Here is a 15,233-nt window from a genome sequence, read left to right as displayed (position 1 = left end):
TATTACCTGTGTATCAAGTCCCTCAGCTAGCTATCAGCTGCAATGTGCTATTTCACATTAAAATCTGGACAAATCTCCATTGTTGGAGATTACATATATAGGCTTACAGGTCAACAGTTCTACATTGTAGAAACGTTAATATTTTCAATACATTTTAAATTCATTATCCTAGACATGGCTGAGGCCTACTTTCATGCATGAACCAACACACCAGCGCCTTGGAGAATCTTCTCATCAGAGTTCAAAACAGGAGGTTTAAAAATAAATAAATAATAAAGTGAACAGCCCCAAAATCATATCCAGGCACTGTTAAATCGTGTGTCTGTAATCGACTGTAATCCGGCAACATTAATTATACCGGTAGGGGTTACAGTAAGATCACTATTAATTATTTTACTACAGAGACACAAACAGTTTCTACTCATGATCAGATTCCATTTCGCTAGGCATTACGCTTTATGGAGGGGCAATCACATTAAATGACTTCAGGGTCACAGAGCATGCAGCAACAGAGCAGAGACTGAACTAAAATCTTCCGTACCTCTGTATAATATCTTTAACCCAAACCTATTCTTCTTGTCCAGGACAACTCATACATGTGCCAGGCTGGTAAATTTTTACAATCACATCACAAGGCCAGCATAGAAGATCTAAGAAAAATAAACTAAAACCTACAAGCTGGCCTAGTTTTCAACAGAAGAGATGTCAAAAATACCCTTCATGACAAAGCTAACACAAGGCATATACTGAGTTCACAGGAAAGCTGTGGTGAATGGAGCTCACAAAGAGCATTTATAGGCTGAATGTATAATCTCCATGTTTGCATGTTTCAGGGACACAGTTTTAATAGATAATTGAAACTCTGAAATGACCTCTAGATTAGGCACATGGGATGAACTTCCTCCCTTGACCCAGAGAAGCTTCACGCTTTGATGCACGGTTAAGCAGGTCCAGTCTGTCTATCAGCCCCGGCAGTACAGAGCAGCATAAATTTGCAATCATAAAGCAGGAGGGGGGTAGTGTTTGCTGTTCTCAGTCTACCTCAGAAGACTCAACAAATGCAAGCATCTTCTCATATTAAAGCAGTATTCTCCTACAATTAAGGCTAAAAGGCACAGCTAAGGTATGTTCAGAAATGCAAAACAAGCCACAGCACAGTTGGAAATCCTGGCCTGATGCTGATAGCAGAAGGTTCCTTCGTACCTCCAGGCAACACCTCTACCCTTCAAACAAACTGCCCAATCTGCTTGAGATGATTGGCCTCTACAGGTATCAGAAAAGCAAAAATGGTTCCTTAATGAAGAACCACATTTTAACAGCCAAAAATTAATACTGACCAGTTTTCCTGAAGCTGCTCTGTTGAGTCTAGAGGGACAGACCTTGTAACGAAAGCAGGTGGGAATCTTTAAAAGCTTTGGTTATGATTTCAAGTGACATGCATTTAGCCAAAGCCTTACCCAGAGTTTCATCAGCGATGAAATCCCAGATCAACTGGCAGCACCACTAAAAATATGTGCCCTGCCCTCCTGTACCCATCCCCATGTGCTAGCACAGTCCGTTCACCTTAATCCAGACCTACTGCCCTATCCAGCACATGGCTGCACAAACATCCGTGCCAGCACAAGGGAGGAGGAAGGGGAAGGGTGGGACAGATCCTGCATGGAGCTACCACCTTATCCTGAACAAACGTCCTCAAACTACTTGTGCAGCAGAATAACAATGGTGCAATGCCTCTAAAGAATGGTTAGAGGCCTGCATCAAAGCAATCAACTGAACATCAGCCTGAAGCTGGACATGGCAACTATTCCTTCACAGAAACTACCCAAGGGAGGAGGGAAGGTGTGACTCCATACCATAAAAGAATGCAGGAACTTGCAGGCCCAGTGAAGGATGAAGATCCAGACCTTCTGATCTAGTCATAACTTTCCCTTGTCTCACTATATCTTCACTCTTCTTCATAACATGCTGAGAACCCACTTCTAGTAGTGCCAAATCCCTCTGTCTGTGCTTCAAAAGGAAGCAGTTCTACACAGAAGCCCTCATTGAACAGCTTACAGTATAGCCAAACAAGGTAGCCTGCAATGTTCTACCTGCACTTATCACTAACAAAGAAGGCTGAACTTTGGGAGAACAACCTTAGCCTGTGAAAAGGGAACTGACAGAACAAGCGAGAGCCAAAACAGGAGGCTAGACAGTAGTTGGCCATGAGAGAAACAGATGTCTCAGCACAAATGACTTGTGCCTGGAAAAATGCTTGGTTTCCAGGGCTTCTTCACAAGCCACGGCCAGCAGAATTAACAGTGGACGGCAGCAAAAGCAAGAAATGGAGAGAAGGACGTTAATGACCTGGCCATGCGAGCAGCCTGCTACTTTTGCACGTTGAGATCTGAGCATTGCCCTTTCATTTAAGGCAAATGCTATGCAAGCCCGCAGCAATGGGAAGTCAGAAAGGCTACGATTACCCTTTCATCTAACAAGCTGTTAAGAAATCAAAGTTAAGGTACTTTCCATTAATGGTCTATGCCACTCCTAGTTTACCATTGTATTGCCATATAGGTTATCAAAACCTTGCTTTTTTCCACTGGGAGGAAAAGATCTGATAGAGACTATCACCACTTTCTAAAACCAGGTGTATCATTTAACTCCTGTTTCAAGTAACATAAAGAACAAAAGGACCTTGCAGTTACCAAGGGCTGCGCTTTCCCAGTTATTTGCCACCACTATTTTCAGAGCTGGGTTTCAGTGATGTGAAAAGAGGTAAAAAACCTCATATACTTGAGAAAAATAACACAATGTGGAGTCTGCATGTAAACGAACATTTGGAAACACAACAAAGGAGAAGGCAGAGCACCAAAAAAGGCTGACATCAGAAAATTTAGCCTTGCTTCATCCAGACTACCAACATAGCGGCATTATGGAGTGCACAGTTAGCTGCTCATTTGTTCAAAGCCAGTGTTTCAGCACCCAGTTCTATGATGCCTCAACAAGAATGATACCCAAAGCTTAAGTCTGAATTGGAAATCCAAAAGTCAAAAAGTTGAATGCACTGCAAACACATATCAGATGTCATTAATTAAAGATCATCTACAACACTCAAACAATATATTCCTTGACCAGAGGACTGCATAACTAGTGCTCTCACACTCCATTGGTACCAATGTCTTTTGAGAATATTCACAGGGCTTTTTTATTATCCCCATGTTGGTAGCAGATACAACATTTCAGATGTTCAGGCTGTGTGGTCAAGGAGGAGCCCACGGCAAGGGGACATCAAGTTAGGTGGCACTTGTCTGGCTTGCTTACATGTCAGCTGAAGGACAGCACTCAAGACATAGGGCTTGGCAGAGGAGACACAGGTATTTGCAGGGTTTTTTTTTCTTCTAGCCAGCTCACCTTTGTATCTTTAATTGCTCACAACCTGCATTAGTGCAGGACAAGCATGACTTGGAAAATAGTTCACTTGTGCAAAAGTAAAACATTTTGTCTATACAGGGTCCCACAAGAAGGTCCTGTCTGCCAGCTTACTCATTTCTTAATCATTAGTGTAGAAAAATGAAGTCTGGGCACCTGGTAAATAACACTTCTTCCTCAATTTTCTCAGCTGTTAGGAACCTGAAAAGAAGAGTCAGGGAACCAAAAGCAAAATGACCAAACTCACAAATTAAGATAGTCACTCCAAAGCAGGTCGCAGTCATGCTGATAGCATAAATTAATGGAAGCGCCGGACCTGTCCCTGTATTATATAACACCTGTTCATCAGCAATACAGTCATGCAGCTGCCTGTTTGTCATCCAAACAAATGCATCCTCATCTTGCAAGGAACTGTGTTCACTTGTCTCTTATCAACCATCAGAAGAGGTGTGGCTGGCACAGCACATAGCATTTGGATTATCTAAGAATCTAATTATTTTTTCCACCCTCTATCAGCCAGATCTTGGGAAGAACCTAGAGAAATAAAACAGGTCAAAGCCCTTTATGCCAATAAATGGCACCACAGCTCAGGAGGATAATCAAGGACAGGAAAATCCCTAAAACTGTTCTGGAACAACAGTCACCAAGAAGTACTTCATAAGCTGGCGTTCATCTCATGAATTTCAGGTGGTCAGACTGCCTCTGCTGAGGAAATATCAAAACAATATCAAGAAACAGAGCAGAAAGCCTGACTCATGTGAGCAGTTTTCTCAACTACTACTTATCCACCTGTCAGTAGTATCAATGGAGATATGAGAAGCCTAAATGAAAACAGAAAAATAGTAGGTCTGGTCTACCAAGGGTCTGTCTAGGCCAGCACCATATCTCCAGTAACAGCCAGTAAGGAATACTCAGAGCAAGAACATAAGAAACAAACTCTCCCTTGCATGCTCCTCCAGCACTTCATAAGTTTGGTGTTTCCTGCATCTTTATCTTTGCAATTCATGGTCTCACATAGGTTCAGTCTAACACAAGCCATCTATTGAAAAGCATCTCCTTTTTGGTTTTGCATTGTAACTTCTGGCAGTAAATTTTCTACAGTCCCATAGCTTAGAGCAGGTAACCAGAAATACAGACACTAGATCCATGTTTGGTTCCAACAGCTACCTATCTATTCAGGAGCAGAGGGCCATCCCATGAAAGCCTGCACCTTGTAGCAGTGCTGAGTAAATTTCCGTGTATTTAGCTTATGAAGACAGACAGGCTCAGAGCAGCAGAAGCACGGAGCTCTAATGGAAATCAAGACAGAAGCTGCAGCCTTGAAATGCTTACATGGACTCTTTCATCACCATACTACCCTTCACCTCTTAGGAAGGAGCAGTAGGATTGCAAGGTACTCAGCTGGTACTCACCCCATTAGCACAAAGGGAGACCACTAGCAATGGGACTGACCAACCTAAGGACTGCAAAATGTGCCAAGAGAACAGTGAGAGGGGAGTCTCAGGCAGACAGCAGGCAAAAGAGCCTGAGGAGACCAGGGAGAGCATGGCATAATTTTACTACAGCTCTAAGTGCCGAGAAACTATGTGAAGACACCCAGCTCCACATTAATGAAGAAGGGCAATCACAGATCCCTCTTACTCAAAGGAAACCGGCTGCAGCAACAAACACGGAGCTAATGGAGACTTTCAAGTACCTTAGAAAACATACACCTATACTAGAAGATGAACATTAAAATCTGGTCCTCCAAGGACTTATTAGGATTTTTGATTTCATTTGAAACTTTGAAGCTAGTTCTGCATCTATGATGTCTTCCCCTATTGCCTGCAAAACCTAATATTGAGGCTGATCTGGAGAAATACCCCTAATGTCAGCTCATTTCCTACTGCTTCAGTCCTATGCTGCTAATGAAGGTGGGTCACCACTAACCATTAAGTGAAAAATCACAACAGAGGATAACCTAAGGAGGACAGAAAAAGTTTCTGTCTGGCGCTGTATTTCTAACCCACTTCATTTAAACATGAAACTAAACAAGTGTACTGAGACCAAGTCATAGCTATAATAGAAAATGAGAAATTTAAAGGTAAATACCAAGTACAAAACTATACCAAAGCATGAATAAAAGTCATATAATTTGAACTAGTGGGAACCACTGTAGTACACCTAAGCCCAAGCCTGCCACAGAGTCAAGACCACTTTAGACAACAGGTACAGAGGGTATTTTCTTCTATTTACCCAATATACATATTACAAGGCTGGGAAATGCTCTGGAGCTGCAGAAATGGGAGGTTTGTTTTCTCCCTCCAGTCAAAAAATAAACACAAGGGATGAGGAACTAAATACCTCACTAAATCAGCAAGACAAGCAATCAGTGCAATCATAAAAAAATACATAATAATTTGCTTAAAAATAAAATTTTAATCAATTAAAGAAGATGTCAGAATGTACCAGATGCTTCCTTTTCCAACTACAAATATCAATTTATTTATTTAAGATCACTTTTAATTCTAAGGGTTTGGGGGACTCTAAAGGGGGTTGTACAGGCAACTACATTTCAATGCAAAGACAAATACAGTCTATCATAAATTCATTATTTTCAAAAATCAAAAGATTTAACCAAAAGCTAAGGAAATCTATGAGGCTATGTAATTACTTATATAGTTACTTATGAACACCACACAGGTTAGGAGAAAGGAGACCTAGATTTAGGCTAAATGTTTAGCTGCACATCAGTGCTTTAATGGCTCTCCACAGACGTGAATCAGTCTTTCTTTAGGACTAAGAATAAAGTACACACGCAAAACTATCAGAACTGATTTGTAAATCTATTCCTTTCCTTGTTGCTTTAAAAAATTCACAGTGCAAGGTCTGTATAAAGCACGGCACTTCTTCATTAATGAGATGGTTCAGCAGCTGCTTGCAAGCATTTGGCCAGGTAGCAAAGCAGCAGCACTTGTCCCTGTCCCTGCAGCCTCCAGTAGGGACATTTGTTGAATACATAAAAAAGAAGGAGAAAAAAAGAGTTAATTCATTGGAAACACATTTCACAAGGGTGATAATGGGAACGGTGAGACCCTTGGAAAAGCACAGTTCAAACCACATTTGGCTCCTACAAGTAATGTCTGTCCCTCAAAAACAGAAAACTTCTATTTTTCAGCACTGATCTGTAATTCCCCTTTCATGCATTCCCTGAAGGTTTTCCCCCTTGTCATTTGAATCTGAATAATTAAAGCAACAAAACCAATCTCTCGCTACTCCAAGCAATCCAGACTTTACAAGACCCTCAAAGAGTCACAGACATTCTTCCTCCGCTCTCTTCACAACTAACAAGTGCTCTTGAAATCAAAACTGTTAGAGGTTGAGTCAGAGACTTCAGAAACAATTTTGGAGGAGACTAATAACTACTTGACACCAGCCTTACAGTTTGTAGAATTTTACACTGGAGCATCTACATGACTGTATAATATCAGAGCATGTCTGTCTTGCTTGGGATCTTGTCTCTAAAGAAGTCCATCTCAGGAAAGCCTCAATAGAAAAAGCAATCTTCTCCCATGGTAATTAGAGGCTGTTTTTTTGTCCCCCCAGTAAAAGCTGTCAGGATTAATATCTTCTATGTATTCCTCTACCTACTTTTTAAAATCCATTTGTATTTACAGCCTCTGCAGCATCCTGCAGCGGTGAGTTCCATAATTTAACACAGATGGAAGAACTTGTTTCAAACTTGCTCACTGGTAATTTCATTGCCTGTGTAGTTGTGTACTATCAGGTAATTGCTCCCCATACACTACTACTGTGTGATTTTATAGATCTCTATTATATCGCCCTCAGCAGTCTCCTTTTCCAAACTGAGTCATTTGAAGAGTCGCAGGCAATTTAGCTTCTCTTCCTATGGAAGGTTCCCCAGGCTTTTCATCAACTTCACTACACATTTCTGTTTATTTTCCAGTGCCACTACAAGCCCTCTTAATAATCAGTAAAATATGCTATAACCAGAACCAACACACAGCATGAATTCAAAATGCAATATACAGATCACTCCTGTTTTGCTCTCAGTTCCTTTTCCTGCTACAGGTTTAATTGCCTGTTTGACCTCTAGCTGAAACCTGAGCTCATTTTCCCTTTCAGTTCTCCACAGAATTGTTTCCTAAAATCAGATCCCAGGTACGAGGCCTATCAGCAGATAAACCAAGATCAATAGCACAGGACTGACTAGCTCAAGGAGACTTCTGTTAAGCAGAAGAGCCATGAAAGCACCCTGCTCAAAACTATTGGGGGGGGAAAAAAAAAATATGGAAATACCTCACTTTGTCCTCCTCTCTGAACCTGCTGAGCCCAGCTACTGCCCATCAGCATGATCAAGCTGGTTGTATACACAATTAATTCTCTCTCATAGTGCTCTGAATTTTAAGTGAAGTTGTGATTTATCTCATCTGGGAGGTAACAAAAGCCAGCACATGGTCAGCCTACGGTGGTTCAGATGACTCAGTTGGTGTTTGGTGGCTTGCTAAGGTACTATCTCCACTGCGTCCGAGCCCAGTGTTTACAGGGCAACAAAAAATACACAACTCAGACCACACACCACGAAACATTTTACAGCTTATAACCTTATTCCCCTGGAAGCTACTCCTACTCTGTTCCCCAGATCCTCTTCCAGAGAGCCCGTTCGCTGAACTCATTTGGCAGTGCAACGACCACTCAGACTGCCATCTGAGGAGAGCATTTTATCTCTACCAACACTCTGGTTCCTGGAACTTCCCAGTACCCCAGGACACAGCAGGATCCTCTGTGAAAAAGCCTCAGACCTTCGCTTCCTCATCTCCACAGTCACAGTAACTACACATGCCCATGCCAGGTTGTCCACTTTTAAACTGGAGAAAGCTGGTCCTCAAGAGCTGTGGTGAAGCTCCAGATCAGAGCCACCGCAGCAGCACAGGCAGTGGCACAGCTAAGGGCAGATCACCACTGACATTCTACCGGCTATGCAGGCTTCAAGCTACACCTCAGCACGGCTGGAAATCACCCAGTCACTCCTTGCTGATGTGGCATCAAGGACCCACCTGCTGGGAAATGATTCTTCCAGTGGCTTCTGCTGACAAGCAGCTGCCCCAGAGCTTCTGGCTCCTCAAATCTTACTGCCCATAAAGGCAGACCCTGGACAGGTTTAAAAAGATCTGGCTTGCGTGTGTTTTTATACACAGAGCAGACTCAAAGAAAAGAACTTGCCATTCAAGTGGCAGTGTGCTGTGGCAATGTTCTGCTTTACCAGAAGAAAAAAAAAGGGACACATCACAGGGTACAATCCCAGCAAATATATCAGATGAGTTCCGAGAAATTGGGAAGGAGCTCCCCAACACTGCTGTTAGATTCAGTTTACTCCATTCAACATTCAAGCACATCAGCAAAGTTTCACAGTACACCATTAACCATGGAGGCTTATTTTACAGCAAGTCCTTTTAAGGGGAAAAAAAAAAAGGAGAACAAAAGGAAAATGTGGTTTGCAGATTCTGAATGCCTCGCCCTAACTGGATAATTCTGTTTCTGAATTCTAGTAGTGCTATCTCTGGCATTTTATTAAACATTTCAGTCATCTGGTAGAACTCCAAGCTCCTGGATTTCCACAGGTTCCCATACATTTCAGAAAACATTCCTAGTTACCAGTAATAGATGCTTTGGAAGAGCCCATTGAATTCATAATGGAAAAAATCACTTCATCCATACTTGGTTAAAACACAAACATTACAAATAATCTCACTTTCTACTGCATCCCATCAGTTTTAAGGATGTCCCTTTGTTGGTTTCATTCACATTAAACTCTCCATTTTCAAAACAAATAAATTCCAAGTTTGATCAGACCCCACTCAGGGAAAAAAATAATAATTCAGACAGCAAGAAATCATGTCCGGTTCCTACCTACAACAGCTTTTTATTTAATTATAGAATTAAAAATATAAACTCTGCATTTAATATTAACCAGCTGTTAAGAGATTAAACATGGAAAATCCAGTTGTCACCCTGCAAGTATTCTGTGGGGCTATTCTACCATTTAACTCTCTCAGTCAGACCCGGCGTTACTCTCGGCATTCCACACATTTATAAAATGATTTACAATACTATTAATTTCTATGTGCAAACATTCCACAGAACACCAACCAACACAAATAACACCGTGATTGCCCATTTCCCTTTCTTCCCCACCTTGTCTCTCTCCAGCCTGCCTCAGTGCTGACACTATTTGCTAACTATACAAGGGCAGCTCTGAAGCAAAGGAAACTGCATGCAGCTTAATAAGGGATAACCTTTGGAAAATCATTTAGATGAAGAGTCGTTTGTAGTTTTCTTTAGTTCCTATACCCAGTTCAGTTTGGAGCTCAGCAGTATTACAGTCAAGAGGCAAGATCATATACCACTAAAAGGCCTAACTCCATTCAAAATGCATTATTTGCTGCTGCTGCAAAAAATCCATAAACAACTTCAGCTAAGTTTTCTACATTTATTTTCTACACAGTGGTGGCGTTTTTGAAAGAAAAGGAAAAAAACAAAAACAAAAACAAAAAAAAGCATAACTATCATCTACCTTCAAGTTCCTCGTGCTACTTAAGAAATACATGAGGCAAATAGCTGTACTCTGCTCTCCAATAAAACACTGCCTAAAGACAACTCGGCAACACAAGACCCAGTACTGGCTAAGTTTGCCTTGTAGTCGTAAAAAATAACCTAATAATAGAATTGTTTGCCTCAACTCTGCTGTCAGAAGCACAAGAAGCTGTGGTGGCCTGTCTTTGCTCTTGCTCTGATAGCAGAGAATCATCAGTGTTGGAAAAGACCTACAAGATCATCCAGTCCAACCGTCCACCTAACACCAGCAGTTCTCATTCATTAAACCACGTCCATCTACACAACATCTAAACATCCGCTGAATGCTTTCAAGGTCAGTGACTCCACCACCTCCCTGGGCAGCCCATCCCAGTGCCTGGCCTCTCTTGTGAAAAAGCAGTATTTCCTAGCATCCAGCCTAAATCTCTCCTGGTGCAGCTTGAAGCCATTCCCTCTGGTCCTGTCACCACTTACACAAGAAAACAGGATGAACCCCAGCTCACTACAACCTCCCTTCAGGTAGTTGTAGAGAGCAATAAAGTCTTCCCTGAGCCTCCAGACTAAGTAATCCCAGTTTCCTCAGCCATTCCTCATAAGGCTTGTTCTCCAGACCCCCCACCAGCTTTGTTGCCCTTCTCTGGACATGCTACAGGGCCTCAACGTCTTTCTCATAATGAAGGGCCCATAACTGAACACAGTGCTCAAGGTGCAGTCTCACCAAGGCCGAGTACAGAGGGATAATTACTTCCTTGCTCCTGCTAGCAAGATAAGCCAGGATGCCATTGGCTTTCTTGGCCAATTGGGCACACTGCTGGCTCATACACAGCAGCAAGAGTCAACCAACATCCCCAGGTCTGTTTCCTCTACACAGTCTTCCAGCCACTCTGCCCCAAGCCTGTAGCATTGCCTGGGGTTGCTGTGGCCAAAGTGCAGGACCAGGCACTTGGTCTTGTTGAACTTCATCCCATTGGCTTCAACCCAGTGATGCAGCCTATCCACATCCCCCTGCAGGGCCTTGCTACTGCCCTCAGGCAGATCAACACGTCCTCCCAACGTGGTGTCATCCACAAACTCACTGAGGGTGCGCTCAATGCCCTCATCTGGGTCATCAATAAAGACAAGGAAGAGGACAGGTCACAATACCAACCACTGGGAAAGTTACAAGTCCCCCAGTGTGTCAACAGTGCAAACAGTCCATCACCACTGCCACCTCAAACACCGTGTGACCTAAAAAGCCAGGAAAAAAAGAAATCAGACCACTCACTCTGCCACTCATTTCTGCAATAAACATCATTGTTTCCACGTCGCATTACAAATACTTAGCCTCACTGCTACGCTGCGGAGGTAGGTTCATTATTATTTTATGCCTGTTTCACAGAAAGAGAAAGCAAAGGCCAAAGAGAACATTTTCAGAAGCACTTGCTTATGATTTGCTGTTGCTCTGGGGATACCCAGCTTATGGCACTGAATCACAAATATTCCAAAACAAACACATGCGAAAAAATGCAAACAGTTCCTTTTTGGACTGCAGCTCAGAACTCTACTGCTGGCCAAAACTACAGGTTGCCCCAGCTTTCCTTTCTCACACATTAAGCAGATTATGAGCAAACTTTTTGTCAGGAGGCTTCACAATGCAAACTGTCATTGGGAAGCACTCAAGAACCCGGGCGACTTTCTAAAAGGTGGGTCTATCTGTACAAGACTTCACCTTCTGCTTATCGTCACTTCTATCAGCAGAGCGCTGCTCAACTGCCTCCATCCAAAAAGCAATTTGAGACGCAAGGTACAAAAATACATGTAAATTATCATTAAAGGATCCTCTGTTTAACTGGGGCATTTCAGACTGGGGCTGCTGTTTTAATGGGTTGCCTCCCAGGAAACTGACTTCTCCTATAATGACACAGTGAATAGTAACGACCGGTGTTTAATTGGGACAGTGTCAGTAAAATTTGGCTTCAAAGGGATTAAATAGGCCGGTACAAAGGAGTTAAGTGATTAATCAGATGTTAAATACGTATGTACGTTTATACTCTGGCTTTCTCCTATGCAACCCTAAACACTCTGAACTTAACGGGAGTTTTGTCGCTGATACTAACGCAAGAAGCATCAGCCTCCCAGCAGAGGCTCACCACCAGCCTTGCCAAGCGCACACTTGAGCACTGGTGGGACCAGATGTTAAGTGCTGTACTTCTCTCTTGGAGAAAGAAATACATATACAAATATCTGCCACAAAGCAAATACGTACCAATATACAATCGCACATACCTACTTGACATGAACAAAGACACTACTGCAAGTTTATATTGATTACAAATAGTTCAATACGTACCAAGATTTCATCGCCTCACAGTTTTCCTAAAACTTATCAGAGTGCTTCTTCGATAACATAGATAGACTGCACATCAAGCACCTCAAGCACAAGCAGAGCCCGAGACTTCACTCCCTTTGTCAGAGCTTTCCATGGCTCATCGCCCAACTGCCAGGGAATTTACAGCACGCAGCCTTGCCCCATGTTGGGGCAGGGAATAAAAACAGAAAAAAAACCCCACAAAACGCATTCATTACCACCTCTGCCACTTCACAAGCTCCTAATGCAACACCTCAGAGGAAAACTACTTCTCAGAGCAACACAGTGGCTGTGCAGCCACCTCTGATAAGCACGGAGCTTGCTCCCGTGCCCTAACCCGCATGCTGCAGAAATAATGGTGCGCGCTCATACAGTCACAATACTGCTCAGCAGCTCCTCCGAAATCTGGGTGCCCACCACAATCGGCTTTTGCTCCACCTGTTGGAAATAAGCGCCCAAAAAGCCAATGGTACTAAGGAAAACCAAGCAGAAAGTTATCCAGAGTGGTTTGGGGAAGAAATGTTATCAGTCGAAATTCACTCTTCTGTCCGAAAGAATTGCTATATTTGAAACTATTAAAACCAACACCAGGAGGTAAGCAAAAAAATACTCTGCGCCCCTTCTGTTTCCTGCCTTCCAACTGTCCCATATTCACCAGCACTTGGAACAGCACCTGAAGGGCTGCACCTGGACGGCAGCTTCTGCCTACGCAAGGAGAGCTGAGAAAGCCTGTGCATGGACAAAACAAACTGAGCAGTAAAAATAGGTCCAGACTGCAGAGCTTGGAACAGGTTGCTTAAAATAGGCATTTCACATTCCACGTGAACCTGCCCTGTTAAGTGTAATGAAAAATCAGTGGTCAGTAATTTCAGGACTCCAGTACACATTTCCTTGCCTCTCTCCTGACACGGATATATCCTTCTCCTGATGACTCTGTAACACACTGCACCAAGGTGAGGAAAGGAGCACTTTTACCAGTCCCCTAACCAGCAGCGCTCTTCTTGCTGACCCGCTCACACCAGAAGCCTCCTATTCCAAAGCGACCCAGCTCCAAAACAACCAAACGCAGCCCACCCCACACTGCTTGTGCCCGACACTCGCCCAGAGATCACACCCGACCTTCCCATGTTAGTTCCTAACAATCGCGGCACAGCTGTATTTCAGTTCCTGCACGCAGGAGTTTGCTCGGCCGACTGTCCTCGTGTGCCTGCGTTATTGCCGTGCCGCGCTGCAACACGCCGCCCCGTGACCCGCCGTGTCCGCCCGTGCTGCGGGAAGCCCGGCCGGACCCTCGGGCGGGGGACACGATCGACTAAACTGAGCCGGGCACTTCCACGCCACAACCACAGCACAACCACAGCACGGAGCCCGAAAGGCTCCTCGGCCCAAAGGTGCCAAGGGGCAAAAAAAAGCGCGGTGCTGAGCGCTGGGCCCGCTCCTTTCTCCAGCGGACAGGGACGGGGCGATGGGGAAGGGGCGATGGGGAAGGGGCGCGGGGGGCGGGCGCTATCTGCGGCGGGGATGGAGGGCAACGGGGTGAGAGGGACGATGGGGTCTGTCCGCGCGGTGCCAAAAGGGACGCGAAAAGATGCGAAAGGAAAAAAAATAATAATAAAAATAAAATAAAAGGAAATAATAATAATAATAAAGTCGGGGGTAATAAAGAATAAAGCCAAACAAACGTGAGAGGAGAGCCGTGCCCGCGGGAGCCCCGAGGAGCGCATCCCCTCCCGGCACGAAACTTTCTCCCAACTTTGAGGCGGGGGACGGCGTGAGCCACGACCCGCAGCAAGCACCGCATGGAGGGCGGGGGGGTGGGATAAGGGGGGGGCTCAGCTCCGGGCAGAAAAACAGACAGACAGCAAAATACAGCAGAAATAAAGTGAGATCGGCAAACAAAGCTGGGCGAAGCAGCGTGCCACAGAGGCAGCGGGCGGGGCGGCTCGTTACCTTGATGCAGCACTGGGCAGCTGGCTCAGACATCTCTCAGGAGGAGCTCCGCGCAGCTCAGCGGGCGGCCGGGAACTTCTGGGGCTCTTCCCACCTCCCGCTCCCCGCCGGCCCCTCACGAGGAAGTTGCGGCCGCCACCGCGACCCGCCGAGCTGCCCCTCGGGGTCCCCTCCCCGCCTCCACGCTCTGGGGGGCGCTCGGAAGCTGCCGCCCCCCCCGCGCGTGAACGTGTGCGCGCGTGTGCGGGACCGCGCGTGTGGGAGCGCGTGTGCGCGGGGCAAGGGGGGACAGAGCGAGGCGGAGAAAGGGAGGGGGACAGTGAGGGTGAGGATGAGGGCGGGCAATGCCGCCGCGGCCCCCGCTGCCCACCAGTGTTTTCCTTCCTGGAAGAGAAACCGAAAGGCGGCGCGGGCCCGACCGGCCGTGCCCCGCCCATGGAGCCGGAGTTTCGGGGGCCCGAAAGTGACGTGAGTTCCCGGCAGCCGGCTCCGCCCCTTAAAGGTGCCGCTGCGGCGCCAAACGGCCGCAGCCCGCGTGCTCCCCAGCGCTGAAGGAGAGCTGGGACGAAGGGGTCGGCATGCCGCCATCTGCGCCGCTCCGCCGGGGGGAGGCGGCGAGGGAGGGAACGCTGAGACGTGCCAGCGTGGGCGGAGAACACGGCGAGCGGGTGGAAGGAGCTGAGGGAGGCGGTGAGCGGAGCGGAGACAACAACAACAATGGGCTTTGTTCAGCGGGAGGGGCGGCCCCTTTAAGAGCGCAGACCTGGAAGTGGCACGGGAAGTCCGGGCAGGGCGCAGCGCTGGATCCGCGCGGCCCCACAGGGGGCGGGGAAGGAGACACGGAACCAGAGTGGGGATGCGGAAGCGGGGGGAGGGGGTCCTCGCAGTGCCGCTCACTCTCTATGGAGGACGGAGCGTGGCACCGCACGTA

General features: G+C 45.6%; 1 protein-coding gene across 2 annotated transcripts in view; it reads right to left on the bottom strand.

Moving 5' to 3' along the window:
• ETV6 (ETS variant transcription factor 6) overlaps nt 1-14,757 on the bottom strand; it is a 124,624-nt gene extending 109,867 nt beyond the window's left edge. The window contains exon 1 of one of the 2 annotated variants that reach the window (XM_015870759.2): nt 14,303-14,757. In XM_015870759.2, coding sequence (XP_015726245.1) covers nt 14,303-14,335 — 33 coding nt within the window. In that variant the 5' untranslated portion in view covers nt 14,336-14,757. The remainder of the gene's footprint in view (nt 1-14,302) is intronic. The other variant, XM_015870767.2, reaches the window with a different exon arrangement.
• Between the last annotated feature and the right edge of the window lie 476 nt (nt 14,758-15,233).

This window comes from Coturnix japonica, chromosome 1, assembly GCF_001577835.2.
Source record: "Coturnix japonica isolate 7356 chromosome 1, Coturnix japonica 2.1, whole genome shotgun sequence".
Lineage (NCBI taxonomy): Eukaryota > Metazoa > Chordata > Aves > Galliformes > Phasianidae > Coturnix > Coturnix japonica.
The sequence above is the reverse complement of the archived record's forward strand: the minus strand, read 5'-3'. Positions and strand labels throughout refer to the sequence as shown.